The sequence below is a fragment of the Prosopis cineraria genome, unplaced genomic scaffold (genome assembly GCF_029017545.1).
Source record: "Prosopis cineraria cultivar Desert tree isolate PC_DT_omini unplaced genomic scaffold, ASM2901754v1 PC3, whole genome shotgun sequence".
NCBI classification, from domain to species: Eukaryota; Viridiplantae; Streptophyta; class Magnoliopsida; order Fabales; family Fabaceae; genus Prosopis; species Prosopis cineraria.
The window spans coordinates 47,060,991-47,087,423 of NW_026555334.1; the positions used below are offsets into that span (position 1 = coordinate 47,060,991).

The 26,433-nt window shown below is 32.9% G+C and overlaps 2 protein-coding genes across 8 annotated transcripts; one reads left to right on the top strand and one right to left on the bottom strand.

Moving 5' to 3' along the window:
• Nucleotides 1-10: 10 nt before the first annotated feature.
• On the top strand, nucleotides 11-7,532 carry LOC129306911 (probable protein S-acyltransferase 17). 2 transcript variants are annotated; one of them, XM_054947721.1, is made up of 11 exons: nucleotides 11-266; nucleotides 342-435; nucleotides 1,696-1,790; nucleotides 1,891-2,058; nucleotides 2,137-2,209; nucleotides 2,323-2,375; nucleotides 3,710-3,801; nucleotides 3,891-3,943; nucleotides 4,066-4,191; nucleotides 6,276-6,560; nucleotides 6,794-7,532. In XM_054947721.1, exons 1-10 carry the CDS (start codon nucleotides 118-120, stop codon nucleotides 6,528-6,530), a joined length of 1,158 nt encoding a protein of 385 aa, XP_054803696.1. In that variant the 5' UTR covers nucleotides 11-117; the 3' UTR covers nucleotides 6,531-6,560; nucleotides 6,794-7,532. The 2 variants fall into 2 exon arrangements, with proteins under 2 accessions (XP_054803696.1, XP_054803695.1); XM_054947720.1 differs by lacking the exon at nucleotides 6,794-7,532 and having other exon boundaries at nucleotides 12-266; nucleotides 6,276-6,725.
• On the bottom strand, nucleotides 6,680-22,410 carry LOC129306910 (protein BONZAI 3-like). Of its 6 annotated transcripts, none has more exons than XM_054947713.1 (17): nucleotides 21,994-22,409; nucleotides 20,544-20,591; nucleotides 14,138-14,286; nucleotides 13,958-14,006; nucleotides 13,278-13,334; nucleotides 12,918-13,097; nucleotides 12,700-12,834; nucleotides 12,337-12,398; nucleotides 12,110-12,206; nucleotides 11,907-12,021; nucleotides 11,738-11,814; nucleotides 11,382-11,519; nucleotides 10,912-11,076; nucleotides 10,706-10,819; nucleotides 10,494-10,590; nucleotides 8,904-10,239; nucleotides 6,680-7,529 (listed from the first exon to the last, which is right to left on the bottom strand). In XM_054947713.1, the coding sequence occupies exons 1-16, from the start codon at nucleotides 22,150-22,152 to the stop codon at nucleotides 10,109-10,111; spliced, it is 1,773 nt and encodes a 590-aa protein (XP_054803688.1). In that variant the 5' UTR covers nucleotides 22,153-22,409; the 3' UTR covers nucleotides 6,680-7,529; nucleotides 8,904-10,108. The 6 variants fall into 6 exon arrangements, with proteins under 6 accessions (XP_054803688.1, XP_054803690.1, XP_054803691.1 ...); XM_054947715.1 differs by lacking the exon at nucleotides 6,680-7,529 and having other exon boundaries at nucleotides 8,625-9,255; nucleotides 9,959-10,239; XM_054947716.1 differs by lacking the exons at nucleotides 6,680-7,529; nucleotides 20,544-20,591 and having other exon boundaries at nucleotides 9,809-10,239; nucleotides 21,994-22,410.
• Between the last annotated feature and the right edge of the window lie 4,023 nt (nucleotides 22,411-26,433).

Genomic DNA, 26,433 nt, shown 5'->3' on the forward strand with positions numbered 1-26,433 from the left:
TACCAACCAGGCTTACATTGGATTTCTGGGCATTGATTGTATCATGGGCGTTGCCATTTGATAACGAACTGGGAGCTCGAAATCGCACAGTCGATTCTGGAAACGGGAGAGTCTGCAATGGAGGTAGAGTGGATTTTTCTGTGCCACGGGATGGTGACTCTGGTGGTGCTGTTCTCCTTACTCTGCGGTCAATGGCCCATCTTCCAGGGCACCATCGTCGAACGGATTCACTACTTCCTTACTTTCGGTGCCTACGATTACTTCCTGTACGCTCTTCTCCCCACAAATCCTCCCCACTCCCTTCTTTTATTGTATGCGCCTCAATTCTCACTTCTGTGTAGGCGTTTCCTTCGGGCAGTTTTTGGCTCGAAGTGTACGAATGCGATTCTGTTTGTGGAATATTACTGCTGCAATCGGCCCCATCCAATCTTGCAGGTTTCCTTAATCAGTATCAGTATTTGCTATACTTTTGTATGATGGAAAAACAGGAACAATTCAATTCTTATTAGTTGTGAGATATAACAGTTGAAAAAGGGGCTAATCCACTACTTACAGTAGAGCTTTAGTTTTAGGGGCTTCATAGTTGTTCTCATAGTTTTGGCGAGACTGCTATTAATTTTTCAATTGTCTAAATCAGAATCCAGTAGTCCCCAAAGTAGAACTTCGAATATTACATTTGGAACGTTTCTCTCTAGTGGAAAAGAAATTAGATACAGTAACGCTGACATGTGCCATGAAGCAAGCACACAGTAGTTGTCATGGCGATGCATCAAACTCAACATGGCAGGATGTCTAGATAGACAGTAGTTAATGATAATATTAATTTTTAAGGTTATCTGGATAGTCTACCGTAGCCATGCAAACTATATTCTTGCAATTGATACTGCTAAATAAGGATATTACAGCTTATCATCTCATAATATTGTCAAGCAACAATGTCTTGATGCGTCATGCCAAAATCTTAACTTTTGATCATCCATTCAATGAACCTTTCCGACAAGAAGGAAAAAAAAGGGCTATTGTCTTATGATGCAATCACATTGCACTATCAGTTTTTTGAAAGGTTTTCTGATTGACGCCGACCTCAAGTCCTAAACGATTCTAACTTGTTGTGTATAACTTCGAATTTAACACGTCAAGATGGGTTTTTGGTCCATACTTTTATTCTCTTGTTTATTAATCTGCTCCTTCCTTTTGGAGCACATTTTCAAGTTTTGTTTTGTTTTAATCTTTTCTTATAATAATAATAATAATAATAATAATAATAATAATAATTGTTATCATGCTAACACTTATGGACACATATGTCCTGAAATTAAGTGTCTCTATGTTTAATAGGAGTAACATGCTACTAACAAAATTTTGGATCTCAGTTTTCAAATATGGGGTGGATAGCTTTCTTTTGGTAGTGTAGAAGAAACACTGAAGATATAAGGGTCTCCCTTGCCATTGAGGAATTGTGAATCTTATTTGCCAAATTTGAGTGGCAGTTGTGATCTTGGATGACAGAGAGGATTGAAATAATTGTATCTGAACTCCCTTCTCTGATGAAATTAAATAAATTATATTGAACCTATTACTGATTTGATATTATTCTTAGCAGGTCCTATATCTTAACTTAAACTTTAGATACCCTTGAAGAAAACATTGTTCTGTTTTTTGTTAGTTATCTAAACATATTTCTTTTAATTGCAGATCATATATCTTGTGATAATCAGCGTAACATATTATTTAATCGTAAAGTTTTCCTTTCCCTATATTCCTAACTACTATTTAAGTGGAATACACAGGTATGGTGCCACATAGCTGATATATTTACTCTTTTGGTGCAATATGATTTTCTTAGCATCAATTTATCATGGATTTTCTAGACAATATATGCTCTTTTAGGTACACAAGCTTGCTGGCGGTGGCTGTTGGAGTTCTGCTCTTTCTATTGACCAGCTTTTCTGATCCTGGAGTTGTAAAGGCTGGCAGTGTTTCTCAGTATCTTTCTGCTTATCCATATGACAATATCATTTATTCAGAGAAAAAGTGTCCAACGTGCAAAATTCCAAAGTGAGTATGTCACCAGTGTAAAATTTGTCAAATTCTCAATTTTGGTTTATTTAGAGACTTCCTTAAATCCTTATGCAGACCTGCTAGGTCCAAGCACTGCAGCATTTGTGATCAATGTGTGGCGCGCTTTGACCATCACTGTGGATGGATGGTTCATAATTTAATAATGCTCTCCCATTTATATGATTTTTATGCGGTTTTGATTTAAAATATTACCTTTTTTTTTCCTTTGGGTTGCACTTATGAGAATAATTTTCCTTTCAGAACAATTGCATTGGGGAGAAAAATACTCGGTATTTCATGGCTTTTCTTTTCTGGTGAGTGCTACTGTGGTCCATCTGCTGTTGCAGTTAACGATGCTTACCCTTGCATGAGTTTGATACTATGTGGTTCAACTCCTTTGCTGCATAACCTGTGTACTGATGATCTGTCTTTCAATTTTCCTATCTTTTGACTGTAATACTAGCTGAAGACATTAAAACTTGCAGACAAAAAGGAAAAAATCATTGACATAATATTTCAAATGAAAAGCATTTTTGACCTAAAGAGGGTGTTTTAAAGCATTCATAGTAAAAGTAGGATGTCACTTCTATCATGCTTACCCCAAAACCACCTAAAACAATGAAATGAAACACTCATAAATAGTCATCAAGCATAATAGAAATTGATAGAAGAATTATACATGATTGGTATTGACCTCCTATGAGTTCTTTGCACCCAATATGGGCCCTTCTTTCCCACAGGATAACTAGAGGAGAAATTGATTTAAGAAGACTATGCTACAACATCACGAAATCTTGTATTTTTAGTGGAGGTAATTGAAATAATGTGCCTCTTATAATTATTCCGGGCGTAGCACTAAGGCTAGAACCTTCTGGGCCCTAATACAGCCTCATAATGTGATTCAACTGCAAGGTATGTGATGTGTAAAATACGGAAGAATAGAGAAGAATAGGAGAGAGATTGAGGGAAAGAGAGATTTTCTGAATGCTACTCGGAAAATATTATTTCACACAACAGACAAATACACAGATGACCCTTATATAGGTTCACCTAGGACTAACTATCTAACGGTAACTAACCATGACCTAATTATCTCCTAATCATCTCGTTTACATATCAGTATGCAATAGCTAGTGAGAGAAAACCTCCAAAGCCCTACCTTTTTCTCAACATAAAATTTTTGTTCAGCGTTCAATCTTTATGTCGATTCCTCACTGTTTCTGGACCAAAATATGGAAGTGCTACACCTGAAACTGCTCGCTTGTTTCAAAATGTCATAACCCCACACATTTCCATATGCTGATTTTGATGGTAACTTTTGATCTCCACCATAAAAGACAATGCATTAATTATAATATCTAAGCTCATTTCATTCTCTTTACCACATGTTTACATTGATTAGTTGATTGGGCATATTATCTGACTTTACTGAGGTATGCGGGCAAGCTTATGATTTTTAATAGCTAACCCTAAAAAGATTTTGAACCGGCATGCTAAAATTTGTAGGAAAAACATGCAAGACGATTAGTTATGGGCCACGTCTCATAAAGTCACTTGGTTGATTTCTGTTTCACATTTGATGTGCAATGAGTCGTGCTTTTTTCTTCTCCTGTTCAGTTTATTACGTTATTCTTTAATTATCTCGTAGGCATTTCCTACTTTGCCTGTATGGAACAGTTGCCATTGGTCTGATCATGGCTGGAAAACTACAAGAACTGAGAATTGTACATATTCTTACAGGTAGTATTGATTCAGTTGTAAGATTGACTACAGTCTAAGTTGTTTTTTATACTAATGCTGAGATGTCTGTCCTTACCACCATCTTCTAGTTTATTATGGAGTAGAAAATTCTTTTCTGAGTTTAGCTCCTCATATTGCACAGGTGAGGGATTTGTTCCTCTATCATTTTTCCCCGTTTCCAATTGTTGCTTCTGTTTAGAGTGGAGACTTTCGTCTTATCTTTATCTTTTAGTTTAATGCTCTCTTCTTGTTTTAATCATGAAGTGGTTGTTGGGATCTTACAACACTCAAATACTTATTATGGTGTTCCTCTCTATTGTTGGAATACTATTGGCTGGCTTTTTTGTTTACCATGCAAAGCTCTGCCTCAGCAACACTACCACTAACGAGGTCCTTTCTCTAATCTTGCAATAATTGTTATACGTGTTTATTTATTTTACATTATCATGATCTCTTTTTGCCAACACACTTACTGTTGCCTTTTTTTTTCCCCCTCTTAATGACCATGTGCATTAAATTCTTACAATTATTTCTCACAGCTCCTTTTTTCCCTCTCGTTTCTAAGGCACTTATGTTCAAATATTTTTCTATAAAAAAATTCCTTATCCTTTCCATTCTCAGGTTGGATAACACTCAATTTTTCCTTTATTGCATTTATCTTTCCTGGTTCCCTTTGAGTCAGAAGCAAAAGAAAATTCCTCTATTTTTTAGATTCAATTAGCAATATCATTTCATTGAACGACTCTATTAAGTAATCTCTTTTGCAAATCAAGTTTTATACTCGTGTTCTATAGTTCAAACCCTCAACTAGTCTTTTATTTTTAACATATATCATACAACAACAACAAATAACTCTTATCCTATTAAGTGAAGTCAGTTATATGAATTGCACGACACTTTTGTACTTTGTCACCAACCAAACTTTTAGGAATATATATATATATATGTATATCATAGTTTCGTAATTTATATATTATATATATAATTTAATTTTTATGCAGGTACTCAAGTTCTTAACATTTTACTATTTGAATTGGATTAGCTAGATGATCAATTGGAAATAAATGTTAAATATTGTGATTTATAACTTAGAATCTCAAAATGAAGAAAACTAATGTATTAATTTATTAAGTAGATGAAAAATTTATTCTTAAAATTTTGCTTTGAGCCATAGAATATGTGAAGCCATCCTTGTAAATGTTATATATGTAAGCACATTGTGAGTTCTGAGTTCCTGCTTTACATGAAGTTTTTGGTAGAGCAAACTATTCATGGTTTATAAATAGTACAGCTCTATAAAGATTTTATATCCTATATAAATTATATATAGATTTGAATGCTAAAAAAGAATCCACTTTGTCGAAATTTAATGAAATATGGGATACCTTGTTTTGGAATTCAGTTGGCATGGACTTGGAATAATAATAGTTGTCATGGCAAGTGTTTTTTTTTTTTTTTTGGGTGACAGATGCATGATGCAATTTTGATAAATAAATATATAGACAGACAATTTTAAAACCAGGCGTATATCTTCTGAAAATTATAAAATAGAAGCTTTTGGTCAGCTCACTGGCTTGTTTAATTGTGAGAATATGATAGTTTGTTAGTGTAGAACCTATGACCTATCTAGACGAGTGGGATATGGTTGTCTGGACATATCTGATTTGATTCTTTCGTAATATCTTCTCACTATTTGTTTTCTTGTTCCTTACATCTGTCTCCATTATCCATATAATATGCTATATATTCCCCATTGGCCAGTTCAATCGATTTGATAGCTGGCTGTTGCGTCCTGTTGATAGGGTTGAGTGATTATGGAACTGTTTTCTGTTTTGAAAAAATTATTTTTTATTTTTAAAAATAAAAAATAAAAAAATTTGTTTGGATAAGTATTTTTCATTTAATTTTTTTAAACTTTTTTTATTTTTTTATTTTTAAAAACAAAAAAATGAAAACAACTTTAAGATTTCATTTTATTTTCCTTATTTTTAAAATACATTATATTTAATTATTAAAAATTATAATTATTTTGACCAATTTCTATTATTAATTATCACTATTAACTACTTATAGTTATCATTATCAGTTTATCTTTTAATTTTAATTTTTTTAATTGATATAATCAAATGGATTTTCATTTTATTTTGTTTTGAAAAAATAATTTTAGAAACTATATTACAAAATAATTTTTAAGACAAAAACTGAGAACAAAAACCGAACAGTCTCTATATTTGCAAAGTCCCCTTACACTAACGAACAAGCACGAACTTGATGTGAATTTAAAATGTAGCTCGGTTGGACCAAATTTACCGCGTGCGTTGCATGTGAATATAAAAAGCAGCAGTTGCAGCTACATCTGCTCTACCGTACTGCCATCAACTAGTCTATGGTGGTCTAAGCGGAGAATCCCATGATGCTTTTGAGCGGTCTTGTTTACTTAAATGAAATTATTGGTTTATTTTGTTTGATTCCAGACCTTTAAATGGCAAGAGTACATTAGCTGTCAGAGGAAGCTAAATGAAGCAGAGTCCACTGATGCGGTCCCAAGGGAAAGTATGAGTGGTAAAAGCAAATGGAAAGCCCTTTTTCCAAGATCATCTCCTGATACGGTGGATATTCCGAAGAAGAATAATACTTATGATAGAGGATTCGTTCACAATGTGGGGGAGGTTATTTTCCCCCCTTCGACAAGACGATCGTTTATTGCAACCAAATCCAAGCCTGGCTGAGGCGTGATTGTTCTTCTTAATCTGTATCTTGTAAGACACTACGTTGTTACAATTCTTGTTGGCTTGTAGCCATCAATTTGTAACTGTCCCGAGGGTTGTAGTATTTATGTTCAAGTAATAAATTCCCAGTAAAATTTTGCAATGTCATCATCAATATTTAGCTCATTTCGATTTGAAGACGAGATTGTTTTATCACATCGTATATTTGTCGTTAAATCCTTTTCTGAATCCTTAATCTTTTTTTTTTCTTTTTTAATTACAAGTGGCAAGCAAGCTTGAAAAGGACAAAAGAGCACAGTAGAGATTGCTCTTATCAGCGACCATTAACTCCATGCAAGATGCAGGACGACCATGAAGCAGTCGAAAGTCACAAGCGGTGAGATGAGCCTCCTGCCTTAGCAATATGGTCTGCACAGCAAATGAACTCCCAGGGGGAATGATTGACTGAGATAATCCACTCATTGTATATTAAATCTCTGATATCGCTGACCAGTTGTTTGAGGGGATGACAGAATCGCATTTGGGGAATCAGAGAAAACCTGTAGGCGTTGAACACCTCTTTGTTGACAAACTTCTGTCTCCAATATTGATGTTGTCCCAAATCTTCTGCTGAAGACCAATGACCCAGTCAGCTTGCTCATCTCCCACTAATCCTCCACAAGCAGCGTTGCCCGCCTGATTTTCTGATGCATCAACGTCCAGCTGCACTTCACCCGGTGGAGGAGGAATCCATTGATCTAATCCAATACATTTGTAGATCCTTGAAATATTGTGTCTGTATTTGTCACGGTTGGATTCTTCCATGATAGAATATGTGCATTGATGCACGACATCCCGTCTTCAAAAATTCTGCGACAACGTGCTTTCCATAGAGCCCGGCAGACCTGTCTAAGAACTCTAATCTATGGCCGTTGTTTGAACTCAGTATTTCCCGGACTGCGCTTGTCTATTTTTCATTTTTTGTCATCTTACATCTTTTAATCAGCCATAATTTTTCTTCTACCTTGCAAAATTGACATACTAATCATTAGTATTTTTGGCCCGACCCAATTATTTAATAGAATAAATAAGAAGGAAAAATATGCCCGTACGACATGTGAATAGTATAGTGTTATTCTTAGGCCTGAAAACGTAACGTAATTTGTTAATATTTATTATTAATTGTTATTTTTTATTAATGTTAAAGACATACTCCCTCTGGACCATAACATAGAGCATTGATAACTAATTTATGATTATCCAAAAATGTTACTTAAAACCTAAATTTCTTAAAAAAATTTACATATTTTTAATTATTCTCTTATTAAATATTCTATATAAGTGCTTTGATAAAGATAATTAAAATGTTAATACATATTTTCTTTAAAAAAATGATTAATAAATGAAGTAAGAATATAGTTAAAAGATTAATTATAAAAGTTTTCAATATCCTATATTTTAGATAAAAAAAACTTTAAAAAAATATCATATATTGTAATACGAATGGAGTAATAGTTTTCTTTTTATTGGAAATATTTCTTAAGGTCAAAAGACACTTTGATCTCAAAAAAATCAATTTATTAACATTTGAGTTCTAAAAAAATACTTCCTCCGAATTATAATGTAGTCATAGTTAATTAATTCATGATTTATGAATAATGTTAATTGAAATTTTAAAGTCTTAAAAATATTCACATTTTTTTATTTATACTCTTATTAAATATCTTTCATAAAAGACTTAATAGTGGTAACTAAAATTTTAATGCATGCTTTTTTAAAAAAAATAATAAATCAATTATGGATATAATTAAAAAATAAATATAAAAATTATTTAATATTTTATATTTTGAATTAGATAAAATTTTTAAAAGATATTTTGTATTATGGTCTGAAATGAGTAAGTTACAAATATAAATTTAGATTAAGGGAAAAAAATATTCTCAAAAGTTTTTTAAATGAAAATTGAGTTTATCTTTTAATTAATTGAAGCAATTTTATTGTGAAACTATGTATATTAAAAAAAAAAAAAAAAGCAAGTTAACCCCATCATTGATGCGACCGTTTGTTTACGGTTTCTTGCCACTTGATGTTTTCTATTTTTTTAAAAAAACAAATCCACCATTCTGTCCTCTAGCTCCATTTTCATCCTCCCAAGCCCTCTAACCCCAACTTCTTCTTCTTCTTCTTCCTTGGGTTCTCTGCAACATCCATCATTTCACAACACACATCCTAAACCCAACTCAAGCTTCATATCTAATCTCCAAAGAAAAATCAACCAATAAAGAAAAAAAATAATCTTAAACTTTTCAATCCTTATTTAAATCTCAACTCATCGGAGAAATTTTTCATCAGCCCCTATTGGACTACAGTTTTGTTCTTTAAGTCTTTGCTTACAGATCTGTTTGCCTGGCTCGTCGTTTTGGGAATCACGTTGGGAAATTTTTGATCCTTGAATTAGAAATGGCTTCTTCAAGCTCCAACAGTACGAGATCCTTGATTCAGATATGGCTTCCCGAAGATTTAGATAGCCCCACCGATCAAGTATGCAACTCCATGACCAGATTCTCCCTCATCATCCAATTGCACGAGATCTCCGCTTCCATCGACCTCACCACCACCACCACCCACTTTATCGCCCTTTCCTTCATCACCGCCTCTGTCACCACCACAATTTCACTGCAGTGTGGACAGAGAATCTCAACGGTCGGGGTGTCAGTTGGGTCCATATGTCCTCCGCGTGGGCCCCCTGTTATTTTGCTTGGTCAAACAACCTTGTTTAACCGTGAACCTGAACTTGCGACCACGATGGCCGAAATTGCTCTCTGTTCTTCTTCTTTTTTTCCTTTTTTTTTTTTTTAAGTTTTCGGACAAATGCTCTAATGAAAAAGTAGAGGTATCTACTACTACTCTCAAAAAATATTTAAAATATTTTTACCCTTTAACCCATTAAATTTAAAGTAATTATAAATTATTATGTTGCTTTCAAATCATGCATCTAAGTTTTACAAATCACTTCATGTGATTTACAACTAAAAGGTTTATATCAAGAGAATGACATTTAAAGTCATTTTAAAACTATTTATCATAACAAGAGCTCGTCAATTTTAATTTAATAAATGTTATGATATTTTTAAGTAATTGATAATTTTATTTTTACCCTTATCTTAAAAAAAAAGAGATATTAATTATGTGATTTACTTACCACCACTATGATAATAATTAATATTATTGGGAGTAAAATTAAAAAAATACTATAATTTAATGGAATTTTAATTTAATAATAAACTTTTATTAATTTACGTAATTCGGTTAAAAACACTTTATATTGAGAATGAAGAGAGTACATTGATATTTATTTTAAATAATTCTATGATTTTGGATTTTGCTCTAAAAATGCCAAATAAGGGAACCTAATAAATTTGATAGAGAAAATTCAAACTTCTACTTACAATTCATTTCTCCGGGGGGAAAAAATCCATCAGCAATAGAACTAACCATCACGGAATTTATAAGCATTAAAGAGGGTTTTTTTTTTTTTTTTCCTTTTTGGGTTTGGGGGGGGGGGTTTGTTGGAGGGTTGGTGGTGTAGAAGTTGAAATCTATTGACTAGTGGATGCACGAGGCAATGGAGCAAGATGGTTAATGGGCTGGATATCCCTACTTCTCATGAAAGTCAAAAATTGCTGTGGTAGTTCTTCCAGAAGAGCTTGTACAACCGAAATCTCTCCACCTGTTCAAAACATTACAATGAAATGTTCCCCTCGATCAGAAACGAGATTAGCCAACCCACACCCACATGAACAAAAAATAACAGAACTCCGAGATTCAATTAGCAGCATACTAAATTTGTTAAGTATAAGATAGATAAACACAAAATACCCAAAAGAAGAAAGAAAGAAAGCACTTAAATATTAAATTTCATTTGATATATATATATTTTTTTTGTGGGGGGGGGGGGGAAGAAAATTGCAACTCAGCACTCACTCTGCACTTCTCGCATTGGAACAAACTGCACTATATCCCTTGTAGCAATACGACCTGAAGAACTTTCCAACCTACGTCCATTATCAGCATCCAATACCTGCCAAGGAATGCACTTCGTAGTTGAGACAATTTTTTATGACGAAAGGCAATTCCCTGCTAGCGACATTAACGACTCTAAAAGATTATAAAAATAGGAAAGAAACTAAACTTGCCTCCATGCTCGTGAAATCAGCTGCTCCAACTCCAACTATAAGAACCGACAAGGGCAGGTCAGAAGCCTTGACCAGAGCATCAATTGTCTCTTGAAGGTCTGTAACAACTCCATCCTAAGGAAAGGATAACATTTCATTGGGTTATTCATTCCATCTAAAAGAGACACGCATGACAAAAGCACGTACCAAATATCTTGAGTTCTCACCGTGATAATAAGCAATACGTAATACTTGGAGCTATTACGCGAAAGGGAACGAGCAGCTATTTGCGCAGCCATGTTTATCACAGGTCCAAATAGAGTGGGTCCTGCCAGAGTGACATTGTGTAGAGATCTTGCATACGCAGCCATTATGCCTTCAACTCCCTCAACCTGAAGAAATGGAAACCAACTCTGGATAAGAAATGGGTGCACAATAGAAATAGAACATTGCCTAAAGAAATGGAAACCAACTATGGATAAGAAATGGGTGCACAAAAGAAATAGAACACTGCCACATATCGCAGAAACAGCAAAATTGATTGATGAGGCAGAACCATCAAGTTTCGGAAACTGTCAATACAGTACTTTAGATGACATAATCCTCCTTACTGCATTTTCAATCTCAAGAATAGACAAGCATCATAGCTTGAAGATTTACTAGAACACTTGTGGAGAATAATGAAGAAACCTATTACCTCTGAGGCACCTGAATTGCCATCCAAATTGAAACAGTGGGAAATGGTACCATCGTCTGTCCTTCCTCCAAAGCCCCAAGCAGGGAAGCGTCTATTCGAATCGTAGAACTGAATGACCTCCCCAACCTCCATTATAGCCTACAAAAATTATTCCATTAATTAAAGAAGTGCACTGGCCATCAGATTATTATGTCACCCTATTCTTCTTAATGCCTGAGTCCCATCGCCAAGAAACAAGTTTACTATTTTAATCTTCATTAATATGCAAATGATACCAAGTAGAAAGTATTTTCTTCTATTGTATTTTGCTTACTTTCTTTTGATTAAACAAATGAACGGTAAAATTTTTTGCTTACTTTCTGGTATGCATTAAACTGGCCAGGTGAACTTATACAGTGCAAGGAATCTGGACGTCGAGGATCTCCATTGGAAGCTGGACAAATTTTGAAGCCCTTAGTTAAGTTCAAACCTAAGATTGAACTAAAAAGTGATTCCCTTCTTTTCAATGCAGCAAATTTTACCTACCCGTGAAATCTACTGCAACCATGAAGTTGAGTTCAAATCCAGAAGATATGTAATCAATAAAGCTAAACTGCTCCTTTTCGAGATATCGATCCACGTACAGTTGCCCCTTCAGAACCTATATAGAGAAAAATTAATAAGCAATTTTAGGCTAAGCAGATCAGTAGCAATAATAATTAATTCTGCTGCTAGCGTTAAGAAGGCACCTTCTCATGTGTCCTGTGATTAGATGGCGCAACAAAATTTTCACCGGTTCTCTCTTTGTAGAGTTTTTCAAGGTCTGCAACAGACTTCTGCATTTTACTGGTCACGAAATTTTATATCAATGCTTATTTCATCAGGAAACAGGAATCTAGAAAGTGATAGCCGACAGAAGTGAATGAGAAAAAAGATACTATTAGTAAGAAATCCATCGTTCAATAGGTTTAGTTACCCAATAAGCACATGGTCGCCACTGCTATTGAAATCAAAACACTCAATAAGTAATGGGTTATCCTGCACACAGGATATTGAAAGGGAGAAAAAGAGTGAATGAACACCAAAGAACTGTAATTTAAGTAATATAATGTAAAATAAAATCAGTCGCAGTGCTCATCGCCTGATATATATATACATACATATATATATATGAAATCAGTTGCGGGATTGTCCAGATCAAAACTAGACAGTCCAGACGTACTATAATGTTATTTTTATATTTTTTAAGAATATATATATATATATATATATATTTATAAATAGTAATAGTGAGACAATCTATCATCGAATGACAAGCGCCCTAAGACGACAAACTTACTTTACTTCCAAACTGCTGAAACCCAAGGCAAACTGGCTTCCATATTGGATTTAAATCGTTGTTAATGGCTTCAGTTTTGCAAATTGGAACAGATCCTCCACCCTCAACTAATTTTGATATTCTTAAGAAAGGATCCTGTAAGAAAAATTAGAATGAAGAATTTAAAATAGCAGAAGCAGAAGCACGCAATGATAAACAAGGGACATGAAGCTACATACACTTTTGGAAAAGACGTCTTTGTTGTCCAAGCGGGAACAACGGAACGAGATCTCAACAGAAGTCCTTGAATTAAAAGTCTCCTCAGCATGAATAGTAAGCGTCCCAAGGTTTCTTCTACCGTCATGCCCGATTTTCTTTTGGAGCCTAAGGGTTAATCTGCGGCTTTGTTTAGTCACTATCTGCCTCAGAGGGAAGAAGGGAGATTTTAATGTCGAACAGAGAATGACTTTTTCATGCTTTTAACAATTTCCTCTTCATTTTGTGCATTGAAAGAATTAAGAGTATGGACATGTTACACCACGTTAAGAAGGCTCTACTTCCGAAAAAGAAACGCCTCGGTCCTATGCCAGAGAACTTACCTCAGATAAAGTGCAACTTGCCATGCCAAGAAAATCCTGATCCTTCAAATTTAGTGTCTGCAAGAACAAAGTTTTATTTCGTTTTGAAGTTTATGCTGTAATTTTATAATAATCTTTAATTCAGAGGATAAAATGCAATTTTCCCAATGACAAGTTGCTTGTTAATCACTGGAAATGAATAAAACATATTCACCTGATAAAACCATTAATGCATGGTGATTTAACCAAATCAAAAGAAAAACGTTGTACTAAGAAAAAGACTTGAAAGTCCATCAACGCATTGAAGCCAAAATTCTAAACTACGGCTCTCCTTTGCGACATGGTACTAAGAAAAAGAAAAACATTGTTTCTGGTCAATCTCATATCTGTGAAAGTGGCCGGATACAATATTAGCTACGTGCCTGCTAAATATATAGTAAGTACTGTATGATATAGACGTACATTACGTGATTTCAATAATATGTAGTAATTCAGAACTTCTAAAGCGAATATTTTACACACGCGCACACACCCAGCACCAACAGCTCAAGATTTTCCTTCTTGATGGGAACTACTAGTTACAAGGCTTCCGCTTGTGTTTACTTAATCGAAATCACTATAAAATCCTGATTGAACTACCATGAGGCAGAACTCGTGCTTCAGTTATATAAAAATTGTGAAAGAGAAGTTTTACTGCAAACCTTAGTGGGGACGTTATGGTACTTGGTATCAATGTCATACACATGAAATCTGTACGTAAGAGAGGCAAAATGAAACAAAAAAATCATATTAAAAAGGAAGCTATCACGGCATATGCATATAGTGAACACATGCTATATATATGTCTAAATACTGGCAATGCAAGACCAAGGATAGCTTACACTAGTGATTGCACAATCTCGAACTGAAACGCAACACTAATTTTCTCGATCCACTCAGGATTCAAAGAGTTCATTATGACTTCCGTGCGACCCAATTCTTCAAGCTTTCCATCTCGTTTCTTTAAAAATACAACCGCCATGGGATCACTCTAAATAAAAAAATAAATTAGAATGAATTAACAAACGTTTCATGACGTTTACTAAAATTTTCGGACCCCCTGAGAGGTCTGAAAATGTCAACAGTTTTGTAAAAAAGAGTGTGGATTGGAACAAAAATAGAATTGGCAATAATTCAATGCAGAAAAGAAGCTTGGCCAAAAGAATTGAAGGAGTGGAAAAAGCTGGAAGTAGAAGGGACAGTCTTCACCTCGTCCAAGTTGAGAAGGAATTATGGAAAAACTACAATAACATGCTTGCTCAGGAAAAACTTCTTTGGTATCAAAAATCACAATGTAAGTACCTCACATGGGGAGACAAAAATAGTAGTTACTTTCATGCTTCCACAATGGTTAGAAGAAGAAGAAATAGAATTGAAAGTCTTAAGAACCAGAACGGCAAATGGCTCCTTGATTAGAGAGAGTTGAAATGTTTGGCCAAAGATTATTATATTGATTTGTTTAGTAGTGAATGTAATAATGAGGTTTTGAGAACACAAAACACTTACAACCCACTCAATGGCCTTGATCTACAAGGCCTTCATGCAGAACTTAGGGATGGAGAAATTAAAGAAGCCCTCTTTGACATGAGGCCCTTTAAAGCATTGAGCCTAGACAGAATACAAGTGTTTCTATACTGAGATTACTGGCACATTATAGGAGATTTGCTCTGTAAAATGGTTGAAGAGATTTTTGAATATCCTTCCAAGGGAACCTTGTTAAATAAAACTCATTTAGTTCTAATCTCATTAAAAGATCTTTATTGGAGAAGACTTTAATGGACATATCGAGAGGAAGGGAAGCAGGCCATTATACAAGGGTGCATGGTGGTTTGGATTTTAGAGAACTAAATAATGAAGGACAATATATCCTAGATTTCTCTTTGGCGTATGATTTCAAGATTACTAATACTTGTTTCAAGAAGAGGGATGAACATCTCATCACTTATAAAAGAGGAGCTTTAAGATCATAGATTGATTTTTTTTATAAGGAATGTAAATAGAAGACTTTGTAAAAACTATAAGGTGATTCTTGGGGATGCTATTATGACACAATAGAGGGTCCTTGTCCTTGATGTATGTATTATGAGTACAAATCGAAAGCGTTGACAAGTAATAACTCTAAGGATAAGGTGTTGGCAATTAAAAGGTAAAACGAGAGAAATTTTCAAGAGAAATCTCTTGGCCGAAGGAATTTGGGAGTGTTGAGGAAGTGCTAATACCTTATGAGAAGACTTGGCTGTGAAGGTAAGGAAGGTTGCAAAAGAAGTTTTGAGAGAATTAAGAAGTTTTGGTTCGAGAGATAATGATTCTTGATGGTGGAAAGATAGTGTACAGGAAAAAATCAAGTATAAAAAGGAGTGTTTTAAAGCCATTCATTTGTGTAATAATGACGAAAATTAAGAAAAGTGTCGTATGGCTAAAAGGAAAACTAAGAAGGTTGTGAGTAAAGCTCGTTCTAAAGCATTTAAAGAGTTTTATAATAGTCTTGGGACAAAGGATAGAGAATGAAAAATTTATAAGATTGCTAAGAGTAAGAAAAGAAAATCAAGAGATTTAAAACAAGTAAGATATATAAAAGATGAAGAGGAAAATGTTTTGGTCACAGATAATATTAAAGACAGATGGGAGACATAATTTTCTAAGCTTTTCAATAATGATGGAGGTCGTCAATTAACTTAGAAGATTTAGTAACTTCTAAAAGAGAGCAAAATTTATCTTTTTATTGAAGAATATGAGCTTGGGAAGTGAGAAAAGCTTTTAAGAAAATGGAAAATGATAGAGCTAATGGACATAATCATATCCCTATTAAAATGTGGAAATGTTTGGGTGAAGAAGGAGTACGGTGGTTAACTAAGTTATTTAATGAAATCTTACAATCTAAGAGAATGTCGGATGATTAGAGGAGAAGCATCTTAGTTCCTATTCATAAAAATAAAGGAGATATTTAGAATTATGTTAACTACAGAGAGATTAAATTTATGAGTTATACTATAAAATTATGGAAAAGAGTGATTGAGCATATGTATGTTGAGATTGAAAACTGGGATATCAAAGAATCAGCTTGGCTTCATACCAGGGAGAGTAATTATAGAAGTGATTTATCTACTAATAGAATTAATGAAAAAGTATCAATGTAAAAGCAAAAATTTACATATAATTTTCATTGATTTGAAAAAAGCTTATGATCATGTACTGAGAAAAGTACTTTAGAAGGCTTTGGAAAAGAAGAGTGTCTGAGTTGCCTATATTTGAGCTATATAAGATATGTATGAGAGGGCAACAACTAGTATAAGAACGCTTAGTGGTGAAATAACAGATTTTTCTATAAAGATTGAATTGAATTAAGGATTATCTTTGAGTCCTTATTTATTTGATCTAGTGTTAAATATTTTAACTAAGCATATTCAAGAGAAAATTTCTAAATGCATGCTTTTTACAAATGATATAGTTCTTATTGTAAACATAAAAGAAGAGATAAATTGTAAACTTGAGTTATGAAGGAAGATATTAGAGTTAAAAAGTTTTTGACTGAGTAGGAGTACAATAAAATATTTACATTGTAATTTTGATAAGAAGCACTTAGAAGTGAAATTGGGTAATTAGACCATACCTCAAGTGAAAAAGTTTAGATATTTTGGAGCAATTATTCAACAAAATGGAGACATTAATGGAGATATTATACATAAAATATAAGCAGAATAGTTTAATTGGAGAAAGGCTAAAAGAGTTATTTACGATCGTAAGATACTTGATAAGCTTAAAAGAAAATTTTATCGAATTGCTATAAAACCAGTAATTTTATATGGTAGTAAATGTTGGGCTTTGACAATATAGCAAGAACATAAAGTTGGAGTAGCAGAGATGAGAATGTTGATATGGATGTATGGATATACACGTAAAGACAAAATTTGAAATGAGTGAATAAGGAAAAAAGTGAGTGTGGCACCTATTGAAAAAAAATGGTAGAAAATCGTTTAAGGTGATTTGGACATGTACAAAGAAAACCATAGGAGGCACATATAAAGAGAGTAGAACAAATGACTTTGAGCCCTATCAAGAAGGGTAGAGAAAGACCGAAGAGAATAATTTTGGAGGTTGTTGAGTGAAATCTTTTAATTAATAATATTCCTAAAAACTTAATAAATGATAGAGTACAATGACATCATATAATCCATATAGCCGACCCCACCTAATGAGATAAGACTTGTTATTATTGTTGTTGTAATTCTAATCTCAAAGATTGATAAGCCCAAAGATATGAGAGATATTAGACAAATCTCTTATGGCAATGTCAACTATAAAGTGGTGATGAAGATCATTACTAGAAGACTGAAGAACATTATGGGGAAGATCATTGGCAACCATCAATGTAGCTTCATAGCCGATAGACAGAGTAATGACAATATCAACATCGCTCAGGAAGTAGTCAACTCTATGAAGTATGAGAAAGGTAACGAGGGTTTTATGGCAGTTAAAGTTGATTTAGAAAAAGTTTATGATAGTCTTAAGTGGCATTTTATTTAAGACTACTTGAAGCTTATGGGCATAGATGAGAAATCTTGTAGTGTAATTAAGTCATATATTCATACATCCACTATGCAAATACCATGGAATGGAGAACCTATTAAACTGTTCCAACCCTCACATAAAATAAGATAGAAGGACCCTATATCCCCTTATATTTTCATTATTTGTATGGAACGCTTGAATCATATGATAAAAGATGTAACAAGAGGTGAATCATGGAAGCTAATCTAACTAAATACTAGAGAAATGAATCTATCTCACATTTCTTCACAAAAGATTCTGTTCTCTTTAGTGAAACATCCATTGATCCAGTTAAGACCATGATGGATTGCATGAATCGCTTTTGTTTTGCCTCAGGTCAAAAGATAAACTTTAGTAAGACAAAAATGTGTGTGTCATCTAATGTGCATTTATTAAGGGACATGGAGTTAAGTAGTTTGATGGGAGTTAGACTAACAGGTAATTTGAGGAAGTACCTGGGTATCCCCTTACTATATAAAAGAGCCTCTTATGTTACTTTTGCTCCTCTTCTAGTAAAGTCAAGGAAAAGGCTATCAAGTTGGAAAGTATCTAACTTTAGTAGTAGAACAACTTTAATTAAAGTTATCTTATCTGCTTTACCAGCCTACTGCATGCTGATAATTCTTCTTCCCAAAAAACTTCTCTAGGAGATAGAAAAGGATTGTCATAATTTTCTTTGGGGAGGAAATGATGAGATAAGAAAACTTCATCAATTATCCTAAGAGGTGATTACTAAAGACAAGAACAAGGGAGGCTCAAGTATGAAAAACCTTCTTAACTAAAATGAAGTTCAGATGATGAAGTTATACTGGAAAATTCTACACAAAAGGGATGCACTCTAGATGCAAGTCCTTAGAAGTAAATATAATTATAGAGATGCACCAGTGCCTATTGTAAAGAAGAAGTAAAGATCTTTAGCCACTTAAAGGGGAATTTGTGCAGTCTAGGAAAATTTCAAAAAAAGGTTTGAAAAAGAAAATTAGCAATAGCATAACCACATCTTTCAAATTTGACAACTGGTCTAAACTGTAAAGCCTTCTAATTAATCTTATACCTAGCTTGGAAGGTTTTATTTCACATAATGAGATAGTTAGCAACTATGTGAATATATGGGGTGCGTGGAATAGAGTAGAGCTACATAACTAGTTCAATGCCCCTGTGGTTGATCGTACAATGTATGGACACCTACCCCAAGAGGAGAGAAGAGAGGACATCTTCACATAGAAGCCATCCTCGAATGGTTCATTTACTATAAACTCTGCACGTCACTTTCTTTTTGCAAGTAATGAAGCATCAGTAGATAATGTTTAGAGAAAACTCTGTAGATGGCAGATACCTGAAAAAATAAAAGGAGAATTACATTAAAGTCACAAACAAAGAAATTAATTATTGTAAGATTTATTGATAACTAAACTAAACTATATTGACAACTAATTGTGTTGTCAATGCAATTCAGTTCAATTATCAAGAGACCTTGCAGTAATTAATTTCTTTGTGTGGCACCTAATTGTAATTCTCTCAAAAATAAAATCCTTAATGTGGCTATTCACTTATGGAAGAGCATGTACACAACAATTTAAAGTTAAAAAGGGCTGTTAGACTCAGCTGATTGCGGTTCACATGTGGGGCACAAGAAGACTTAATGCACCTCCTACGAGACTGCCTTAATGTTAGAGAATACTAGAAACCAATGGTAGATCAAGAACATCAGCAAACTTTCTTTGAACTTCAAGGAGTTGATTGGATAAATTGGAACCTAACACATGATAGAGGTAAACCTTTTAACTAGAAGATCCAATGGTCTATTTTGTTTGGATATATATGTCGGGATATCTAGATGGATAGGTGTTGTGATATAAATCTATAACTTAGCCATGAACTGCACAGACACATCAAAAATGACCAAAGTAAGTGGAAACCATCAAAGAGAGACCTCGTTAGGTTTGATGTTGATGGGTCAATCCTTTAATAATGGTCAATGTGGATGTGGAGGGGTCACTCATAAAAGCAATGCAAAATGGTTATGATGTTTCAGTTGCAAACTTGCTTCAGTACTCCCAACAATTGCTAAAATCGTAGGTTTGATACAAGGTCTTACCTTGTGTTAGAACAAAGGATACAAAGCTATAGAAGCTTATATGGATAGTGTGGAAGCTTTGAACCTCATCACAAGAAGTTCTAAATTCATCCATTTGTAACAAGAAGTGATTGAAGAAGCCAAAGCAATGTTTGAAAGGCAATGGTCTGTTACCATCAATTTCATGTCCTGCGAATCCAACTTTTTGGCTTTTGCCCTTTCTAATTGGTCTCACAATAGCAGTAGAGCTTTTTGTGTCTTTGATCAATTGCCATCTTTCATTCCAAGAGATGGGGGTTGATGATTGACGGTTGCTTTGCTTTTGCTTTGCTTGTTTTGTTTGTTTCTATTTTGTTCAGTTGGTAATGTTTGTATCCAGTTTACATTCCAAAAAAAAAAATTATATGCCCCTCTTTCATAAATTAGACTGTATTTTAATGTGTTGACAATAATACTAAAATATATATCTTAAAAATGAAAACTTTATATAATTTCAAAAAAGTTTTATGAAAATCTGAGTAACTTATTTTGTATTTCAGGTGGACTAGTTAAGACAGGCCAATCACAAGGAACGAGCAAGGGACCTTTCATGTAGACAGCGCATGCAACCTGAAAATCAATACCTTTGATGCAATGTCCCGGTCACGTAAGTCGTTTGCAGATAGAGATAGCTGCAGCACAAGGTTGCAAAACCATTAATGCTCTTACAACTCTACAAAGTTTCAAGGCAAACAAATGCACATATATTTGGCTGGGGGGGGGTGGAGCTCCCAAATATGTGAAAACGTGCTTTTAAATAATAAAAAAATAATCATTTGATAATAAAAAAAATCATTTAATCCTTATAATTTTAATTTAATTATAATTTAATTCTTAAACTTTTACTTATTACAACTCAATTTTTATATATTTAACTTGAATGTAACATAACCAAATTTTTAAATTTTGACTTTTACAGCTCAATCCCTATAATTTTAAACATTTAAAATATTAATCCATGCATTTTAAAAAAATAAAATTATAAGATTAGAATTATATTAAAATTTAAAATTAATATTTTAAATTACTAAATCCTTTTAATTTTCATAAATATTAAAATTTAAAATAATTTTGATCTTTATAATTTTATTATAGTTAACACTATAAAGATTAGATTGTAAGAGTTAAAATTTAAAAATTAAATTATAATTGAGTTAAAACTACAAGAACTAAATTATAATGACTTAAAATTCAGGGACTGTATTACAATTGAATTTAGATTACAAGGATTGATAATCAATTTTTTCTAAATAATAATAACAGGGTAAAAAGTTGAAACATTTGACAAATGAGATTAAAAAGATTGTATGAATTTAAAGTGTAACACTTTACCGAAAACATTTTAATTCAATCGCACCCCACATCCCCTTGAAAGAGTAAAATCGTGAGTTATATCCCTAGTATGGTTAAAGGATGGGTGGATGTGAATGTAGTAAATGTGTTTATTACTCTTTCCTTTGGAATAAAAGTCATTCCTTTTTTAATGAGAGAAGAGGTAAATGTATAAGTACATGTAGAGTGTGTTTGTATTTAATCCATTTTAAAGGGAAAAAAAATAGCATTGTAGCCTAGTGGGCAAGAAAACTTCTTATCAGTAGGAGGTCACAGTCTAATCCCACATGAGACCTTTGAGCCTTTAATATTAACCATGAGAGTTTTTTTTGGACAAAGGCTAACCATCATATTAATATTTGATGATGTTGAATGTGGGGAGGGGCCTGGGGGAAAAAAAGATTTGAAAGTTAATTAGTTTTGTTTTCATAATTATAACTCTGCCACCCTCAACGTTGTAGATAACTCAGTAGAAACAAGCAATCTCAGGCATGTCGAGTTGGCAAGCACAGGAATTGTTTGTTCCAAGCGTAAGATGTTGGCGAATTCGGGATATTGTGATTTCTGCCGTACAAGTACAATATAACATGAGGCGACATGATAACGACATGGCAATAAGTTGGATTTGAGAAGAAGAAGATGATTAAAAAAAAAAAAAAACTATGGCAAAGAGAGAGAGAGAGAGAGTGAAAAATGAGGTACCTCGAGAGGCGTGAAGAGAAGTTGAAATCCTTGAGACCTGTAAAAGAAATCGACGGCATCGTTGTGTACGGGGGGAGGTGTGGGGCCTGGCGATGCGGAATGGCGTACCCCTCCCACGGCTTGCCTCCCTCCGTTCAAATCCGAGACGCAGCTTCCCATTCGGTGCGATGTGTCAATTGCCAATGCTCCTTGAACCCTAACAAATATGCCGCTTGCCGCATCACCTTCTTTTAATACGAATCATTCAAACCGCGTCTCTCAGTCAACGGTCGTGAAACGAGTTTCGCCCTCGGAACGCCGTTTAAATATTCCAGTCCATGGTAAGAAGAGCCATCGGGAGCTTTCAATTTTTCAGATTTTTGAATTCCAATCGAAAGTTTCAAATAACCGCGTTGCCCCTTGCAGCTCATTAAATTTTCAGTTTTCTCTTGAACTTTAGCAGTATAATAGACCGTGATCTTCTATAATTACTATATAATTCTGAGTCTCTGGCTCTGCCTGCTTTTTTTTACAAAGACGAGAGTTTATTAGTCTAGTCATCCACGTTTTTATTTGGGACATAATTTTAAATTTTTATATTTTATTCATGTTTTATTATAAATTTTAATATTTTTTGAATGCTATAAGTTCTTATATTTTTATTTTTTAAATATTTTATAAAGTGTAAGGAATTTGAAAGTAGGGACTTAAAATATTAAAAAATAAAAATTTAAAAATTTAAAATATTAAAAAAAAGAGCTTGTAACAAAATGTAAATAAAGTGTGGGATTTAAAATTATATTATTTTATTTTATTTATATATTGCGCCCTTCCCAGTGCAAGTCATTTATTATCATGCTGAAATATTAATACACAAGTGATGGTGGTTTGCGTCATAGAGTGCCAAATCATTAGATGCCTTAATTATAGCCTGTGAGCGTTGACGCTGTCATGTTTCTTCGCCAAGATTTCGACTCTTCAAATTTAATTTAGATATACAGTTGAGATTTTTGACAGATAAATTTTCGATAGATTTTTCACAAACTGAGAATTACATAAGATGAATGATGATAAAATATTTTCAAAATATACAAATAATAAATAAGTATATAAAATGTGATAATTATTTTAAAGTCTTTACAAATTTGTCTATCATTTTAAATTTTTACTAAAATGACACATTTGCCTATTTTTCCCCTCGTGCTCACCTAGACCCCCTCTCTCAGACTCAAGATGATAGAGATGTGACTGGAGATGATAAGGGAAGAAGGGAATGAGAGAGGGGAGAGCGAGGATGGCTGGGTGAGGATAAGAGATGGAATAGGCAAATATATTATTTTAATATTAAAATTATGCAAAAATTTATGAAAATTTTAAAATAATTACTACATTTCACTGTATATATTTTATAAATCTTTTATTGTCATTCTCTCATTTAAATATGCACTAAATGCCAAAGTAAACAATGCTATGATTACACGAGACATTTAAACTTTATTCAATAAAAAAGGAGAACATGGTTTTTATTTTTTATTTGTAGTGTCTACAGCTATTATCAACTTTGGTCAAAGACTCACTGATTTTTTCATTAAGAAATTAATCTTTGGCAATAATTTAAAAACTAAACTGAGTTTAACGGTCAAACCGTCAACCAAAAATATTAACAGCTTGTTTTAAATCAAATAATAATTTTCATAATTGACCCAAATTAAATTAAAATTGAGTTAAAAATTGAAGTTGAATCGAGAATTAAAATGATTTTTAAAAAATTTGTGATTTTAAACATAATATTAAAAAAATTTCAAAAAACTTTAAAAAGTTAAAAATTATATCTTACTAAAAGTCAATTTTATTTTTAAATAATTCACATACATAAAATATGATTTGAGACTATTTTTTTATAAAAAGGTCGACAATTATAGATGCAAATACAGATACTTTTGAATTTATTTATATCTAATTTAACAAGGATCTACCTATATTTGATAAGTTATAAAATTATAAATTATAATTTCACCAATAAAAGGAGAAAATTAAGGTTAGTCAATGTTAGCATTTTACTCAACATCCATAAATTCACAAGTGTAAAATAAAAGAAAATACTAATTATTATTATAAATTAACTTATTATTATAATAATTACTAAATTAAATACAATTATATTAGGCAAATTTATAAGAGTGGATAAGATCAAGTGATCTAGATGCTTGGTCTCTTATCTAATCCAACTCAAAAAGTATGGTCTTTTTGATCTTAAAAAATAAGTTCTTATTCAGATGAGATCGAATTGGATTGACTCAAGTTGAATCAAACCAGATGAAACTAAAAAACTTTTGCACAACCTACAGCATAGACAGCAAATTTTGGCTTATTTTAATTAAATCATTATATCAATGACAATAAATGCCGATGCAAAAGATGCTATGATTATACAAGACATTAGTACCTTGTTTATGAAACTCATTTATACTTAGTCCATGTAAATAGAATAATAGCGTGTGAAGTTAAAGTGCCACGTTATATATGATTAAGATTTGCCTGGAAATTTCGAAACATGTGAGATTTTTTATTCAAGGTTTTATTGTTATTTAATGTAAGTTTGTACAATATTTTCTTTTCAAATTTTATGGTATATTCTTCTTTAAAAAAAAAACTATGGCATATGGCTATTCTATTCCTTACCTTGACCTTTAGCATTGGTAAAAAAAAAAGTTTCAAATCAGACAACAGGCAAAACACCACGCTCTCTTGGAGATTACAAGTTTTATCTTACTTGCAACCTTAGATAGACCATTAGTACCTTCCCTCCTGATTTAAAAAACTCACTTGCAGGCCTCATTTGGGCCAAGCCCAATATGCATTTTTCCCTCGAATCACCGTTTTTGGGATCAAAATTGACCCAAAAATAGAGAAAAAAAATAAATTTATTGCTTTGAAGACTTTTTAAAATGACAATATTTCAAAAAAATTGATAATATTTATATTGAAATATTTCAAGTTTTAGTTTTCAAATTAAAATAAAATAGTATCGATCAAATTTTTAAATTAATTTTTTTATCATTGCTTTAACTTTTTAATTATAGTTTTTCAAATATCAAAATTCATGCCAGGGATTGCGAGATGCGTGATGCAGTACAATTGGCGTAAGTTGATAATCACGTTCTTGGCCCAAAAAAAAAAAAAGAAAACAAAAAGATTTGACCTGCATATTATGCCCATTCAAAGGTGGGCATGTGCCGGAAATAGTTGACTAACGTTCGTTATAAATTGCCTTGCAATGCACGGAACCCAATCTCATTATGCAGTTAAATTTAAACTTTACTTGGTCTCCGGTGCATGTGTTGGTGAAATCTAGGGGAATTCATACACCTAGCCCCACACAAGAAATGCAACAAGAAGCAAGTCTCTCCCCAAACATTGAAATTCTTCTGCAATTCCGTAGATCCTGACGCGTAATTTAGGTATTTTGGTAATTGACCAAAATGACTTCAATTTAAAAACGTAGAAATTCTTCTGCAATTCCGTAGATCCTTACACGTAATTTAGGTATTTTGGCAATTGACCAAAATGACTTCAATTTTAAAAACATATTTGGTTTTGGACTCACGATTTAACTGCCAAGATGAATCAACCTTTCCCTCTCATCTCACGTCTTTCTCCTGTTATCAAGTTGATTGCAAACTTGGTAATAACTCTAAGTATATTTGTAAATGATGATGATTTAAATATGAAATTACGTATTTTGGCTCCCCCTTGTGTGCTTGTGATCAGGGGTTGAGCAGTAAAAATGTAATATAGGTATTGTTTGAATGTTGTGATGTATTGCACATGTCCATTATAATCTATTGAGTGTAGTTTAAGAGTTGGTATGAGCTTTTAGCACTTGGTTTGAGTTTTGAACACCTTAATTATGTTTTGAAAGCATAAAAAAGTGAATTTGCTTTTTGGTATTTAATTTTTGATTAAGAAATGATTTAAATGTGAAATCAATGGCATTAGCTAAATTTCGAAGAAAGTTTTTTATAGATGCCTGCATCACCTTAATTGAATGTCGAATGAAGATTTGGTGGTGTTGAAAGTTCAGTCAGGAAATCTACCATACTATCATGGGTTCTGCAATTTATGTTACAACATAAAATTTTATGTTGCAGCATATTTTGTCAAAATATTTGTTTTATTTTTTTACTCCAATTTGATATTATCTTACTTTATATGATGTCCGTATTTTCGTATACATGTCTTGCTTTGATTTTATTTTTTAAAATTATTTTATATTATTTCATAGCATTATAAATTTTAAAAACTTGGCATCCTATTTATAAAAATTTTACAAATTTAATAATTTATTTGAGTTATTTTTGTGATTATTTCGATATTAGAGGTTAATTGTGAAGTAGTAAGAAAGTCCTTACACATGTCGATGCAAGTGGTGTGAAATGAATTTCACCATTAGGTTGAACT